This window comes from Amaranthus tricolor, chromosome 2 (assembly GCF_026212465.1).
Source record: "Amaranthus tricolor cultivar Red isolate AtriRed21 chromosome 2, ASM2621246v1, whole genome shotgun sequence".
Taxonomy (NCBI): Eukaryota; Viridiplantae; Streptophyta; class Magnoliopsida; order Caryophyllales; family Amaranthaceae; genus Amaranthus; species Amaranthus tricolor.
In genome coordinates, this window is record NC_080048.1 from 5,090,048 (window position 1) to 5,108,188 (window position 18,141).

Below are 18,141 nucleotides of genomic sequence, written 5' to 3' on the forward strand. Positions count from 1 at the left end.
GTCAAGTAATCAACTTAATCAAAAGTTTAAGCTGATGCTTAAGGTCCCAAAATATGTTATATATTCTAACAACACCTCCTCGTATCAAAGCCCTTTGCGTTACAAGCGTAGATGCAACACAAGCCCTTCTTATACTATATATTCCACTTTAAATGATGGGTGGTTAAAATTCGAACTCGTAACCTCTTGTCACACTAACTTCTGATACTATGTTAAGAAAAACTAATAAATAAGACTACATGTAACATGTAAGGATAACCTAGGAGACCTCATGAGAACTATCCCGGAAGATGAGAAAGTTTTCTTAGGAGGAGACTTTAACGGACATATAGGCAGAGATGCAGGCTGTAACAGACCTTTTTTTTTAATCTTAAATATTTTGACAATTCAATAATCGTTTCGTTTTATTATTTTCTTTTTAATGTCATTTCGAATTTTATTCCAATCGTTCTTAAGTTCTCGATTTTCTTTTATATATAATTTATTTCTCTTAAATAAATTACCTAAAATATTAAGTCTAGCTAAATTACCTACAATAACTTAATCTTTTTATTCCCTATATTAACTTATGATTAAAAATAAAAATATATATAATAATAACAAAAATAAAATGTAAAAATCATAGAAGTTGGCAGCAAGCCAAAGCAAGGTGGCATAATTATAACTTAGTCTTATCTTTTGGATAAAACCCAAGAAGAAAAATCTTGGATTTTAATTTCTTGCCCATGAAGAAAAATTAAAATAATAAAAAAATTTACAATCATGGCCTATTTAAGTCCAAGTATACCGTGGGTAAAAAAAAAGGAGAAAGAAAAAAAAATTAGAAAATTAATTCATAAAAGCAAATTCCTAAAGAAAAACTAAAAAAATCGTAGAAAAATTCCTAAAAATCCTCAAAATTTTCCTAGTAATAGTATTTAGTGTTAATTATAGAAATTCAAGGGGAGGAAGCTAATTTTGTGGCTAGAAATTCTACAACAAAGGAAATTGATTAATAGTGAAATTATTAAAGGTATAAATTCTTATATATATTTATTTACATAAAATTATGCCCATAAATTTTATATGTGTTTAGTATATATAAATTAAATTTTCTGTAAATTTTGTTGAATTAATTCGTTGTAATTTATATATGTATTATTCATTTTAATTGCCAAAAACCGCATAATCTGAAATAATTTTAATTAAAATAGTAAATATTGATATTTTTAAACAAAAATTTTTCTGTACATATATATATATGAGATATAAATTGTGTATTAATTTTGTGAATTATAGTTGAGCATAAATATTATTATTAATTTTTGCTAAAAAAACGCATAAAATAACGAAATTCATAAATTAGGTTAAAAATAAATAATTCTGGAAAAAAATTATTTATTTTAGTGTTATTGTATTTTCTTTTCATTTTAATTATTTTGTGAAATTTTGTGATATTTAAATTTTAAAGAAATAAATTAATAATCTAAATTGTTATTATAGGCGAAAAGAAAGAAAAATGAAAATAATAATTAAAATTCAGTTATTTTGGTGAATAAGAATATACACCAACTCATTTAATAAATTATTTATTTTAAAATATTTCGTGTAGATTTTAATCTTTAGAAAATTAATTATTAATGTACTAAATCGAAAACTAAGCTATTAAGAAAATTAATTAAATAAAATAAAATTTTATTTTCTAAAAATTTGGATAAATGGGCTAGGATCTTTAATAAACCAAATATTTCCTTGTTAAGACATTTTTTTAGTATTTATTTATGATGGAACTATTTATTCTATCATTTATAATAAATAGACATTTAAGAAATTGATTATTAAAAAGTTAATAAAGCTTAATTGAAAATTCATCTATAAATAAATACTAAAGACCCATTTTAGTTTTGATTTAGTTTAATAATAAGTTATTATTTATATGTAAGTTGTTATAAATTAATTTCTATTATATGTTATTATAATGTTGCATTTATATGAAAACACTAACATGATAATAAAAAAGCTTGATAGTAAGGAAATGCTGAACCATGCTTCCGGCATGTAAAAAACGTGGGACGTGTTTTCCGGCACGTGAAATACAGCGAACACAGTAAGGTTGTTTAACCTGACTTGTGGCTCGAGCAACATTGTACTGGAGGAGTGACGACTCCCACTAAGTTAGGGGTTTTGGTTTACCTCACCCTAACAGGCCCTTACATATATCAAACAAAGATCATATGTGTTGCATTCTTTAAATAAGTAATCGGATTCCACGCCCTAATACTCAAGCAGAAGTGTTAGTAAGTACTCAAGCAGAAGGACTAGAAGTTTAATATATTTAAATAAATCTAACCTTAAAATGAATTCCCTATAATACATAAGATACCTTGCATATTATTTATTGTGATGCACTTATCTTTGCATATTACTTATTGCAATGCATATATTTTCTATACTTGTATAATTGCGGTAAGTTTTTATGCTCGATTTTTTTAAAAGCTAACCGATTTTCATCGGCTGTTCCCATATATCGGGAGCAGATGCTGCTGGTGACTTTACATGAAGCTGTTAAATTGTCTATGTGATGTTAGTATATATGTAATTTATATTACGGGTATGTAAAAATGAGTGTATTAAAGAAAGATGTAATACGTAAAATTATATTTTAATGATTTAAGTTTTCTTTGTTTTTTTTGAAAATTCTGTTTTGTTTTATTTCTTTTTCGTAATAATCACGGTTTGATAGACTTCTGCTTAGCATTACTTACTATTATATTATAATAAACCTATATTTGGAACAGAACTGTCCGTTACACAGGCAACTATAGCTCGGTACATGGAGGGTTTGGTTTAGGGACAAGGAATGGGAGTGGAGAGAATTTGCTGGAGTTTGCGCTAGCTAAAAAATTGATTATAGCAAACTCGATCTTTAGAAAGAAAGATGAGCGTTTGACCACATATAAGAGCAGCGGGCACGCAACCGAAGTTGACTATTTCTTAGTGCGGAAAGGAGATCGGGCCTCATGCTTGGATTGTAAGGTGGGTGAATATGACAAAAATCATTAGAAAAGTGGCAAAAGAGACCTTGGGGGTGTCGTCGGGTAAACCAAAAGTGTTCAAAGAGTCGTGGTGGTGGAACGATGAGGTGGAAAAGAAGATGAAGGATAAAAACAAGAGATTTAAGGAACTTATGGCATGCACGAAAGAGAAGGATAGGATAGAAAAGAGAGTGAGCTATAAAGAAGCAAAGCGGGCGACAAAGAAAGCGGTAACGGAGGCAAAAAACAGTGGTTATGAAGACTTGTATCGGAAGCTTGATACCAAAGAGGGGGGGGGGGGAAGCAGATTTTTAAGTTGGCAAGGACTAGGTCCAGGCAACGGCAAGACTTAGAGGCAGTGAAATACATCAAGGAAAAAGGAGGACGAGTTCTTCTTAGACAAGAGGACATCAAAACCAGATGGCTCTAGTATTTCTCTCAGCTACTCAATGAGTCTAGGGGGCCAAAGGAGGCGGATAATCAAATTTCTTACGTCCAAAGACCATTGGAATACGGGTCAACGTGTGATATTACTACAGAAGAAGTAGGAGAAGCTCTCAACGGGGAGAACAAAGACAGTCGGGCCAGATAACATCCCGATCGAGGTGTGAAAGGGTTTAGGAGAAAAGGGCATTCGTTGGCTGACTAACCTCTTTAATATTATTTTGAGGACACATAAGATGCCAGAAGAATGGAGGAGTAGCACTGTAGCAGGAGCGGCACTCTCGTTACATAATTAACATTAATAATTATACTTAAGATAAATAATGCGGAAGTGTAAAACGCCGAACTGCTAAAAACCATTTGAAATAAAAAAAAATGTTCAAAACATAAGTAAAAATATATCTTACAACTGAGAAAATATAAAATAAGGTTTACTTAAATACGATAAAAAAAACATAAGTACAATATAGTCATCAAGTAAAATCATTAAAGCTAAGTCCTCGATAGAATAATTAAAGTTGCGGCCTGGATCGAAACCTGAGCTAATTTTTTTTTCCTGCAAAATACTGTCATCCATAATACGGATGACAGCCGATTAAATCGGTCAGCGATAAAGCCGAGTACAATTTTCTCAATAAGCTTATGATGCGATAGTTAAATCATGCTTACAAAATAATCATCAAGCACAATATAGATGGTTATTACTCATTATTGACCTTTACTAAGCCATTAAGTTACATTCTCAATACTTGCAGAAGTTCATTACTGCTACTAAATACTTGGTAACCTTAATGCTTATTTAATCAAGTTCAATTAAGCCTCATAGCTTTACCATCATAGCACATCACAAGATCACAACAATAATGACAATTGATATATGTAAGGGTCTGGTTAGGTGAGGACCGTAGTCCTAATTCCTAACTGTGGTGGGAGTCGTCACTCCTCTCAATACTGTTATGCTCGAGACTTCACAGGATGGGTTTTTCTCGGACCCCCTGTCTGACACCGCATTTTACGTGCCGGCTAACACGGACGCCGGGATTTTACATGCCGGTCCATGGTTCGACGTTACCTTACTATCAGAGTCATACAATCAATATCATGCAATATCAAACAAGACTCTAAACCGAAATAGTTTACATTCTTATAAGTCAAACTTCCACTAGTCAAATTTTTGACAATTCTACCCTTTTAGTAGAAACAAATTACTAGTATCTAATAAATTAATATTTAATTAAATAACAAATTTTCGTAGCTATACTAAGATTCCTGAGGCTAAACTAAGTCATTATTGTGTCATAAATAATCATAACAGTCAAGGGTAATATTTCTAAGTACTTAATAACATATTTTATCAAATAACCAGTAAAATAGTAAAACGGATCTATCATCACTATAAAAATAACATAATCCGACAAATTATTAAGGGTCCAAAATCTATATGAAATGAGTTTTCAAGAAAAACAATGCTAAGCATTTTAACAAATTTGTTTGACTATTTTACCGATAAACCGATTAATAATTCTTTATAATTACTTGAGTCCAACAAAAAAATATCAAAACACCAAGATGATATGAAATCATTTTAAACACATAAGTTTATTTAACTAGTAAAATTCATATATATCTATATTATCATATTAATCAAAAATTTCCATATATATGACTTTTTTTTTTGAGTGTCCCAAAAGTATTATTGTTTTGACGAAAATATCACTAAACTGGATATAACTTTAATATTACCATATAAAGTTTAAATGACTAAAATAAAATCATGTTGATCATGCTTTTATATTATCGAGTAACCATAAATAAATATCACATAACGAGAGAGTTAAGAAAATGTGTACCATTTTCCTCCGAAGGTGGTGCTAAACCAAGTAAGAGAATAATAATAGAAAAATAAGAACTTAAGGAAATAAGTTCCAAAAGAAAGTCTTCAAGGTTCCAAGCTTCAAAGAAGTAGATCTTCAATTACCCAAAAGAAAAAGATATCCAAGCTCCAAAAGATAATACTTGACTTTTTAAAAGTTGATGATTATCGGCTTAAGAAGTGATAAGATCAAGCTCCATCTTCATTTGATTCTTCAACAAATAAAAAGGGTATAAAGTTAGTAAGATGTTAATGAAGTGAAGATATAAGAAAGAATGGTAGAAAGATTTGATGATGGGGGTGTAAGTGATCTCATGGCTAAGGAGGGGTATTTATAATGGGTTTTGGGCAACTTTTTAGTTCATAAGATTGTATGAAAAAGAAGGTTAACTTGTGTAAGTAATTTAGAGTGTGTAAGTGAATGTGTAAGAGTTGGAGTGTGTAAGTGGATGTGTAAGAATTTGGAGTGTAGAAGAAGTTTAACTTGTGTAAGGAAATGGTGATAGCTTGTGTAAGTGATGAACATTATGGATTGATGTAGAAAGGATTTTGATTCATCAAATTTTTGTTCTAGTTTATGCTAGTGAAATGTTTTAGATTAATGGGAAAGTATGATTAAGGTTTGATTATGAAAATATGAAAGTTTACTTAGAAAATTTTAGTTAAAACTATACTTAAAGTTAATAAAAAAATATAGTTAATTTTTAGGTATAAAATAATTAAATCAAAGTTTTAAAGTTAAAATGATAAGTAGTAAAGTTAGTTTAAGGAAACGAAATTGAAACGTAACGTTTTAATAAAACCGTAAATATAATATTAAAATTTTACTTTTTGTAGTATAAAATAATAAAATAATATTTTAGTGCTTATAAAGAAATTTAAGAATATAAATATATTTTTAAGTTTAATATTTGGAAGAAATTACAAAAATCGGAATAAGGTTTAGGAATTAAAGGTGATTTGAATTAGATAACCAAAGGATTAGGAATTCGAAAAGAAATTTCGGAAGAAGATTAAGATTAAGAAATTTGAGCCTGTTACAAGCACACTAATACTTCTTTATAAAAACAAAGGTGATGCGCAAGTATGCGGGAACTATAGAGGTATCAAACTTCTAAGCCACACAATGAAATTGTTGGAAAGAGTGATAGAGAGGAGAATTAGACAGGAAACGGTGATTAGAGAGAATCAATTCGGTTTTATGCCAGGAAGGTCTACCATTGAGGCAATTCATGTTTTGAGAAGACTGATGAAGAAATAGAGAGAGCAAAAGCGAAAGAAGGATCTGCATATGGTGTTCATTGACTTGGAGAAAGCGTATGATAGCATACAACAACGTGTCATCTGGGATAGCCTCAAGGCTGGAAGGATCTCTTCAGTGTACATTGAGGCTATATGGGATATGTATGACAGAGTTTCGACTAACATTCAGACACCAGTGGGAATAATAGAGCCTTTTCCGGTTGAAGTTGGACTACATTAGGGATCGGCTTTATTCCCTTTCATTTTTACTGTCATTGTGGAAGAGATTTCTAAATCTATTTCGGAGACGGTACCGTGGTGCATGCTATTCGCTGACGACATAGTGCTGGTAAACTAGAGAGGAGGTTGGTAATAAATTGGATGAGTGTAGGGAAGCTTTAGAAGGTAACGAGTTGCGCATTAGTCGTACGAAGACCGAGTATTTGCACTGTGACTTTAGTGGGACACCACCGGTAGGTGAACCAGAGGTGTCCATTGATGAAGCAGTTGCTAAAAGTACGACCAAATACAAGTATTTGGGATTGATTATTCAAAGGGATGGGGAGATTGACGGAGATGTAAATCATCGTATACATGCGGGCTGACTCAGGTGGCGAGCAACCACTGCAGTGCTATGTGATAGGAAATTCCCAAGCAAGCTAAAAGGAAAATTCTACCGGGAAGCAATCAAACCTGCTCTGCTATATGAGACCAAATGTTGGCCTGTAAAGAAGATTTTTGAACATAATATGGAAGTTACAGAAATGCGTATGTTGAGGTGGATGTGTGGGCACACATTGATGGATCGAATTAGGAACCAAGAGTTTAGGGACAAACTAGGGGTAACCCCTATTTCTGAAAAAATGCGCGAAAATAGATTGAGGTGGTTCGGACATGTGCAGAGAAAGACTTTCGACGCCCCTGTGAGCAGGGTAGAAAGCATTATAGTAGAGGGTAAGAGGAGTTGAGGAAGACCGAGGAGAACGTGGGATGGGCAAGTAAGAGTTGACTTGCATGAGTTAAACCTCTCTGAGGGACTGACTAGGGATAGGGTTAGTTGGAGGCGCCATATCCATGTTTTAGACTACTGATGTCCTCTTAGTTTACCTTTGGTGTTCTTGCCCTCTCGCTTATCTCGTATCTGTTATTATTAGTTTTTGTTTTTTTTTGTAGTTCGTTCTACTTTTTTATTTATTTACAGGCATTTAAGTTATATTTCTTGTGTAGTTACGTCTCTTTATCTTTTTATCGTCTCGAGCCGAGGGACTCCTTTTGTTGCGCTTTCCTTTATAGGTATGAGTTGCCATCGTCTTTTCCTCCCCAGACCCTGTTCGTAGTTTTTCTATGAGAGGGATTCACTGAGTAGGATGATGATGATGATGGTGATGAATGTTTTGAAAGAAAGCAAGATACAATGCACCTTTTTTGCTGTTTTCCATAGTTTATTAATTAATCAATTGTTATTTGTCTACATTATACTTTTTTTTTCCAAAAGAAATAGTCTATAAGTATAAATAAGGAGATTATAAAGAAAAGTGAATTAAAATAATAAAAAAATTATATTTTATAGGAAAGTATAAATAGGGAGATTATAAAAATCCTCATTTTTACAATGGGAGACACTAGTATGTTTGAAAGCTACAATAGTAAAGTCAGTCCAAGATAGGAAATCAGCAACCATAAATCCGGTAATAATAGCCAAAAGTTCAGTCATATTTGCATCTAGAGCCCTAGCAGACAGAATAAAGGAGAAAAACCAAATACCAGGTCAGAGAAATAGGTCACGCCAATGATGCAAAGATGTAGGAAAGAAGGAACCATCAACTTGGATAAGATTACTCGAAAGACAAGCAAGCTGATAAGGGAAGCCATGCAGGTTTGAGACCCCTTGACCTTGGTGGGATTGGGAGAAGAAGAAATTAAGAGCACTGGATATGGTAAGACTAAGGGAGATATCTATTGTTGGGTTGGGCTTAGAGAAAACTTTGTTATTCCGTTTAATCCACAGAGTCCAGAGAGCAAAGCTGAACCAGGTTGGCCACGGAATGAGGTTGAAAGAGTTAATGGAGCTGAGATTAGAGGTTAACTAGACAGAGAGATCAAGGGAGAAGAAGTTATCTGGTAAACCAGGGTAGCATAGGAGCCAAAATTCTTTAGCTATAAAGCAGTCCCTAAGACAATGCATAGAAAATTCCGCTGAGGAAGGGCAGAAAGGATAGTCAGAAAGATGGGTAATAGAACGATGATAAAGGGTACTTCTTGTAGGAAGAGCATCCCAACACAAAGAAAGATGGATATTTTTGGAGGACATATGGTATGGTCTTTTTGTTATCATTTGTAGGTCTTTTTTGAGTTAAGGGTTTCACTGACTGCAACCTCCCTATCTAATCTTCTTTGATGAGGGTATGATCTATCGTTTTTCATTTCTGTAGACCCTATTCATCATAGCTTCTATGAGTTAGATATACTATATATGATAATAGCTGGTCTTGGACAATATGACCTCATAATGAGACCGTCAATTTGGATCAGCTCAATTCGCGCGTGTAACAACCTTTAAGGTCAAAATTAATAAATGCTCAGAGAATAGAAATATTATTACACGCACGAATTGGGCCAGCCCAAATTGACGATCTCATAATGAGACCGTCTTGTCCAAATTTTTTGATATGATAATCATGACAATAAGAGTAAAAAAAATACATAAAAGTATTTCATAATAACCCTAATAATTATTTTGATCTTCCTTAAACAATGATACTCAATAAAGAAAGGTAAAATAAAAATAACAAGTATAAATTTAATAGATAAAATACCATTCAATTAAAATTAAGATAAACTAAATATGTCCATAGGCCAGATTCTACTAAAAGTGTCACATACATAGTGATCAAAGTTATATGGAAAATTATAAATTAGTTTAGTGGTTAAAATTTTTTTCTTTCACTCTGATAATAAAGGTCTGATTATCACACCGAGTTAAAGAAACACGTTGAGTCTATATGCAAATGTTGGAATAAAACTCATGATTAAGATTTCATTAACATATAACATATTTATATTATTAATTTATTTTAGGATGAAATCTCATCAAATTTATTTATAATCCACATACCTCATGTATGAATCATGTTTTACGAGTTCAATAATAAATTTATCATCAAATTTACTCTAACTCGTTTAATTAGTTTTGGTCGTTTGACGAAAGTGCAATAAAGGAAGACATGATGTATAGTTTATTATTCTTTAGCATGCGTAAATAGTCGAGTACGTATAATCGATAATGACGGAAATACTCTTGAAATTATAATTTGAATTAGATATTTGATTTCAAAATTCGGATAATGGATATAAATTCAAGGATCACATTTTTAGATTTAGATATCCAAATATCCATTTTTTGAATAATCAAATATCAAATATAGAATATCCACATTTTATAATTAAATTTGAACATTCGGTACTAATAAGACAAAAATAATATTTTTTAAAGTTATTTTGACTAAATTTAGATGATGGGTATCAGATATTTCAAAAATCCAACTAAAATTTTTTAACTTAGTCTCATTAACATTAAATATCAGATATTCAACTTTGATCGCCCTCATAGTTTCATTTTCGATCTTATCGACAAAAATGCCTAAATTTCAATTCCACCATCCATGTCTTCCTTTTCTCTAACCTTTTCCAAAGCTTTACTTACTAGCAATTGTCTCATTTACTCTTAGAATCTATCTAATGTATTTTCAATTATAAATATCTCATGATAATGAACCAATGAGGTGATTAACCTTTTCGACCTTTAAAAAGAGCTATTATTCCTCTACTAGCTACTATCACCTCAATATTAATTAGGGCATGCTTGGATTGGAGATAAATATTTAAGGGGAGAAATAGAATCAAACTAATGAAATGAATACAAATAGAGATGCATTTGAAGTAATTGAGATAGTTGTCAAAAAGGTAAAATGAGCATGAAATAAAAATAATAATATAAAAAGAAGATCATTTTCCCTATTATGGAGGTAATACATTTCCCCACCCTCCCATAGGATAAATATTTATCCCACAAATTTGAGAGCTTCCTTCATGTTTCGTTACTTTGCAACCATTGTCCCACCTCTACAACAATCAAATTTCACTAATTTCTCATTTAACAACTTTGTTTTCTTACTTTGACTTTTTTTTACCCCTTAAATATTTACATTCAATCTAAACATGTCTTTAAATATAATTACCTTTTAACCAACCCAACTAATTAAGATCTCTCCATGATTGAATATTACTTTTGCCATGCTTTCATCATCAAAGACTTTTCAAAATCCCAATCTTTAAATTTCGTCATCCTTTTCATTTTATCGCCACTTCTTGAGAAAATTACGTATTTGCCCCTGGATATTCAAAAAATTACGATTTTGCCATTGAACTTAAAATTTTCTATATATACCACATTCTGACTAAATTTTTTCTTACCACACTTAAAAACCAACTTACAAAAGTAAATTGTTGGAGAAAAAACTAAGTTCAATCCGCAAACAATTAATTTAAATTTTCAAACGAAAAAAAAAATTAAAGTTGAACCGCCCAGATCTGGGCGATTCAAATAAGTTTTTTTTCGTTTGTTTTCGTATAATTATTATAAATTTTAATTATATTATTATTATTATTATTATTGTTAATATTGTTTTTATTAATATTATTTTAATAATTTTATTATTATTGTTATTATTTTTGTGATTGTTATTATTTTTATTATTGAATATATTTTTATGTTTTGATTTTTAATTTGTTAATGTAAATGTGTTTGTTATAATTATTATTGTTATGTTTATTTTTAATAAATTTTTTAAATTTTTATTGTTATTGTTGTGTTTTTTTTTTTAATTTTGGAATGTAAAGTATTTAAATTTTAGAAAAAAAAAAGTAAAATAAATCGCCTAAATCTGGGCGATTCATTAAAATTTTTTTTTTCGTTTATTTTTGATAATTATTATTGTTATTTTTAATTTTAGTATTGTTGTTATTATTATTATTATTATTATTACTGATATTATTAATAATTTTATTATTATTTTTGTGATTGTTATTATTTTTATTATTAAATAATTATTTTTTTTTAATTATTAATTTATTATTTTAAATATGTTTATTATAATTAATATTATTATTATTAATAAACTATGTATGTTGTGATGAAATTTGTTTTTGTTATTGGTGTTTTTTGTATATATATTTTTTTTCTATTTTTTATTTTTTTATTATTTTGTTTTTTGAATAATTATTATTATTTTTATTTATATTATTATTTATATTATTATTATTATTATTATTATTATTGTTGTTGTTGTTGTTGTTGTTGTTGTTGTTGTTGTTGTTGTAGTAGTTATTCTTATTATTTTTATTATTATATTATTATTATAGTGGTTGTTATTATTATTATTGTTATTATATCATCCTTTAATTTTATTCATAATTATTTTTTTTGTTATTAGTGTTATTATTGTTATGATTATTATTAATGTTATTACTTTTGTTAATGTTGTTATTATTTTTATGATTATTGTCTATTTAGAAAATTAATATTGTTTTTTGTTCATTTGTTTTATGTAACATAATGTTTGATTATGTTCATTTATTATTAATATTTAATGAAATTGTCAAAATTGTAGTAAATGGCTTGTAATCAAGGAAAAGGAAAGGGTTTGTTTAGACAATTGTTGAGAGGTAGTAGTTTTAGGCCTACCTTACTTAGAGGGGACCCGCATGAGAGGGGGGTAACGGGTTTTGCTAAGAGGGCAAGGCAGGAAGAGGCTGCCAGACACAGTATTGCCCAAAGGTCGAGTGCGCTAGACCTAGTCCGAACCCCTCTTGATGACCAGTCCAGCAGCATCCAGAGTAGTTGGGGGGTTTCTAGTGATGATGATAATGATGCTGATGATGTTCAATACGAAGCTCCTGATTCTCGCCCATTGGACTGGACTGTTGTTCGCGGGCCCGAGGGGAGATTCGCACATGGCGGCTCTAGTTCTTCTGCCGCATCTGAGCGCGCAGGACGTAGTTTCGTCGATAATGAGCCGCCACGAGAGAGCAGGTCCTCACAGTCCGCTAACACGGACTGGTTAGTCACATCGCCCCAGCCCAGGGGGCCGACAGATACGCAACTGATCCCTAGCTATGGCGGGCACATAACTAAACTTATTTTCGACGGCTCTGAGCGTACGCCTCCGATTCTGGATTGCCGTATTAGGAAGAGGCTGGTGGAGTCCATCATTCGACTAAGGGACATGTCTGATGCGTTTAACGATGTTCTACCTACCACTTCCCTCGGCCGACTACCGGACATTATGCACCAGCACATCGACTGTGCTTTGATATCGGCGTTCGTGGAGGGGTGGCAGCCGGATACGAACACCGTCCACATGTTATGGGGGGAAATGACAATTATGTTGCACGACGTGCAACGCATACTGGGCATTTCTATTGAAGGTTTTCTGTCGGCTGAGCCTTCTAAGGCGGAGTGGCACGTCGGTATCACCAATCTCTTCGGGGAGCCTATGTCTGAGCTTCGGCGTAGGGGTGCGTTCACCTGCGGCAGCGTGAACGTTGCTGAACTGATGCGGCTGTGTCATAGGTCACAGGCCATGGATACCCAGACGACAGCGTACTACATGGCTATCGTCGGCTCTACCTTGCTGGCGTATAAGACCAGAATTGGCATGCCACCTCACCTGATACTAGCCGTGAACGTCGATCAACAGGAGGTGGCCTGGGGTGCGGTGACCTTGGCCTATTTGTATAGGCAGCTCGGAATGGCATCTAGGGCTGGTTGCAAGACCATTGTGGGATGCCTAACATTGCTCCAGACATGGATTTATTAGTACTTTCCCGCTTTCCGCCCTCATCCTTGACGAGAAGATGTGCCAAACATGACTAGGGTGGAGATGTGGTCAACGAAGAAACCATGTCGTGAGGTAGACATGCTGAGGGACTGCCGCAGGGTTCTTGACTCAATGACGGAGACTCAGGTATTGTAGTTAAAGTTAATTTTGTTATGCATGTGTTTTTAGTTGTACATTATTCTTATTTGTTAACTTGGCCTGCATGCAAGTGGAATGGACTCCGTACATTTCTGCTCCTAGTGCGTTGCTGAATGAGCACCCACGCACCACCATCGTCGGGGGTATCACGTGCTTTGATATCGTCGAGGTGTATTTGCCGGAGCGGACTTTGCGACAGATCAGGTTCGTGCAGGCTATTCCCCCCGCTCCTATGAGACCAACAAGGCTATCCGACCGGCACACGGCACCTACTCCGTGACCTTTACTTCTTCTGCTGTTTATTTGGAGGCATGGAGTAGGTTCCCCTTTAGTGCCCGCGTTGTTGAGCAGGGCCTTCGACGGGCATCTGGTCCTTCTCAGAGCAAAGTGGAATACGTGAGTTTTGAAAATATACTTCTTCTATGCTATGTGTTTGTGTTTTGTTTGATGTTGTTTTATATCTTGTTAACTCCTTTTTTCCTTTTGTTTTTTCAGTTCCTCAATGAATGGCCCATTCGATTTGCTCCAGTGGCTAGGCTATCTTCTTCGCTCGCGGATATGAACCCCTGTCAAGGACATGCGTTAGAAATATACCTTAATGATTGTAGAGATTTATTTGCCGAATGGCAAATTTTTAAAGGGATGGCCCTTCATAGTCTGTACTTAAACTGTTTTACATTAATGAATGTATTTATTTTCGTTGATGCTATGTACATCAAATTTAATTTAAGATTAAATCGTTGCTATACACAATGAATGTCTTCTATATGTTCTATAACAACCACTATATACAGTAGTATAACTATGGACTATATACAAATTGAATCATTTCTATAATACAAGTAAATAAGGATTTATACAACACGTAAGACTATGTAGTATCTAAATTTACAGCATCGTCAGCGGTATTATTAGTTGGTGGTGGTCGTGGCCCGCGTAGATTATTCTAGAGCATAATCCTCGTAGTGAAATGTGTGTCAATATGTCTGGTGAAATTGTCAACTACTTCTCTCCAACGTTGACGGATAGACGGCAGAGGGGATGAATCGTCGTTCATTAAAAGTTGAATATAATGATTTCCATTCACCCAACATATATGTATAACTTTATTTACACTATGCACGCCCAGTGCTTTCCTTAATGGAAGAACCAAACAGTTGTACATCGTGTCACAGTTATTAGAACCATAATAAGCAATGCCAATGTTTAGAAAGGTTGCTGCAGAGTACAAAGCCATCAGTGTATCCATCCAGTGAATAAAAGGAGAAGGTCTATTGCCGTGTGAACCTATTCTGAATATAGCCTCGTCTAACGACTCCTGGGATAGATACAAACCTAGGTATTGCTCTCTGTTCATTTGCATTTCCATACACATAGCACGTCTTAAAAGAGGCCATGCTTCCTCGCCTCTCAGCTCTGTGACGACTATAGCTCTAAATCCACAATTACCATCACCTAACACATCAATCCAGTCAAACAAGTAAGGTGGAAGAATGAATGGGATGTCATTAGGCCATGAAAACTCTGAAAAATCGCGCCCTCCTGGATCATTTGCAATAATTGAAAATAAAGTTAATAAGATGAAGTTGTAATAAATGAAAGTAAATAATAAAAACGATAGTCATGTACCGGATAAGTTGAAACTAAACTTAAGTCCTACTGAAGATTGCGTTTCTCGACCACTAGATCTGCCACTAGATCTCCCGCGGGATGAAGATCTAGACCCTTGACCACGAGAAGATGATCTGCTACATTCAAATGCGCTTTTTTTCCTTCTCATGGTTTTATTTGTGCTTGGTCTTCCCTTTCTCGGTGGACTTGCGTAAGGCTCAGGTATTTCGGCTCCTTCTGGGTGTAGTTCATATTCAAGTACCTGAGACATTCGGCGTACAACAGAGGGATCAGATTTAAGGACTTCATCGACCAGATATTGAAAGTACTCCTTATCATTGGCGTTCGCGTATCGTACTCCATCGTTGGTCTCGTCTCCTACCTCTGTGTACCTCAAAGTACTCCAGAATTGATGAATGTCATCCACATACAAAGCACCATGTGAACTGATGCATATATGTAAATAGCATGCACACGGCAATCCATGGGTTTGTTGAAGTACACAACCGCATTTGTTTAGTACAAAATCACCCAGTTCTAACATGCGGTTATACTCAAGCTGGAGCTGCTCCAAGACATAGATAGATACGTGGCGATATAAAGGTCTAAAGAAATGCTGTCGCAACGACCTTGCTACAGAATTCATGGATTCCTGTAGCGCTTGTCGGATCCTAGCTTGCTGATTTGTAATCTGTGCGTGTGCCCTTTTTAAAAGGGTATCGAATGAGCTATTACCGCTACCAAGGTAATACTTGAAAGACGAGTGTTGGCTTTCAACTCTGCTGGTAGTTTGGTTACCCAAGTGGAAACAATCATTTGTCCACGCACGCACAGATTTCTCTCTAAGTGGAATCCATGTTCCAGCCAGATACCGAACGACCTTTTTGTTCCTAACCGACCACGTACTCACGATCGCTTGCCATCTCTGTTCAAATTCCCCGATTGTAGAACTTTCAACCAAGGGGTTCCATTTGCCCCGTCTGAATATTTGGCCTTGTTGATTTTTTTTCCCGCCACACAACTTGTCCACCATGTTCTCAACGTTGTTGGCAATATGCCAGATGCATAACAAATGCCGCACATCTACATTAAACAAAACATTGAACGTAATTAAGACATATTCAATAGATAGAACGATAATACCTTATCAGAAAAACCCTTTTACCTGGGAAGACGTCACGAATAGCTGCAGATAGACCTTCGTCTCGATCGGTTATAATGATGCTGGGAGTCTGAGCAGTGCCGAAAATATCTCTCAATCCCTGCAACACCCACGAATATGACAGAGCCGCCTCATCTCGCATCAAACAAAACCCAACCAAGAAGTTGTGATTGGTTGGCGTCATTCCGATCACTTCACATAGTGGCCACTTTTGTTTGTTCGTTTTGTACGTTGTATCTATCAGCACAACATACGGCCACATACGTATCATTTGGATAGAGGTAGGATTTGCAATTAACAGTCTGCTCAATTGCCCTTCGCTATCCAAGTCTGTCCAGACCACGTAATTAAGTTCCGTGGCCATATGAAGACAGTGTTGAAGGGGAGTCCTACCCTCCATCTCTTCTCTCCTTATTGATTGCCTAATATTATATATCTGATATTCATAATAAAGGCCGGTTGCATTCCGGTTGCAGTAAGCTGTCGTATGTGCTCCCGAATATCTACATTGATCCTATTCGCCCTTATATGACCATCTCTGTACACTAAGAACGGTGGTCATGTTTTTCTTTTTCACCAGGACACACCCTTACCGTGTAAAGTCTTTCTCCTGGTTTACGACTATTTCCTACAATCAAAAAAAAGAAAATTTACACCCGCAACTTCTACTTTTAGAACCAAGTCGGGCAGTATTATCTAGATTATGTACATCACCCCTAATATTACCATAGCGGTGACATCTTAAATAGACACTAACTCTAGAACGTCCTTCTTTCTTTTTATAAGAAGCACGTGTAAATTGAAAACCAATTGTTATTACTATCGCATTACCCCAACTTTGTAACTCATCTACGGAAATAAATTCCCTATCCGTAGCAAAGCTACCGGAGTAGTCTATGTTGTCTCCAAAGTTTTCAAACTTCTGCAAATTTAAAATCATAATAATATAAATTAATTACATTAATGACGAAAATTTAAATAATAATTATAACAAAAATTAATAAAACTACTAATACTAAAAAAATAATTAATAAAAATAGTAATAATAATAATAATAATAATAATATTAATAAGAATAATAAAAAATTACGAAAATTAAAATTAATAATGACAACAACAACAATAATAAAAATAAAAAAAAAATTTACGTAAATAAATAAATAAATAAATTTAAATATATATATATATATATATATATATATATATATATATATATATATATATATATATATATATATATATATATATATATATATATATAAATCGCATAAAACTGGGCGACTGAACCATGGTCCAGTCGCACAAGTCGCCTAGTTTTGTGCGATTGAACCATGGTTCAATCGCCTACTTTTGTGCGATTTTTTTTTTTAATAAATTTTATACCATTCAAATCGAAAAATTTACAAACCGCATCGGATTCGTAGTCGCTTTCGTTAGCCATAGTTAACCGATTACAGGTAACAGCTTGTTTAAGAGTTTTTAGAGAGATAGTACCGTGTTTGAATTCGTACTTCATACGCGACTGAGAATTCGAAATATATAGACAAATCTTCTAGATTAAAGTGTTAACAGTGTTATTAAGTGTGATTTACATTTATTAATTAAATTTTAAGTCCAGTGGCAATTTTGTAATTTTTTAAACTTCAGGGGCAAATAGGTAATTTCGAGGAAATGGCGATAAAATGAAAAGGGATGGTAAACTTTACTAACACCTTTTCAAAATCTAGTAATATACTCCGTACCATTCTTTTTATGTTT

The 18,141-nt window shown here is 33.5% G+C and overlaps 1 protein-coding gene across 1 annotated transcript; it reads left to right on the forward strand.

The window, feature by feature from the left end:
• The first annotated feature begins 804 nt into the window (after window positions 1-804).
• Window positions 805-14,307, forward strand: LOC130806823 (protein MAIN-LIKE 1-like). The gene is made up of 4 exons (XM_057672029.1): window positions 805-1,012; window positions 12,243-13,598; window positions 13,682-14,006; window positions 14,106-14,307. The coding sequence occupies exon 2, from the start codon at window positions 12,246-12,248 to the stop codon at window positions 13,449-13,451; it is 1,206 nt and encodes a 401-aa protein (XP_057528012.1). The 5' UTR covers window positions 805-1,012; window positions 12,243-12,245; the 3' UTR covers window positions 13,452-13,598; window positions 13,682-14,006; window positions 14,106-14,307.
• Window positions 14,308-18,141: the final 3,834 nt, after the last annotated feature.

What these genes read in the sequence shown, in the direction of transcription:
- LOC130806823 (XM_057672029.1), top strand. Translation starts at nt 12,246, where the DNA reads ATGGCTTGTAATCAAGGAAAAGGAAAGGGTTTGTTTAGACAATTGTTG.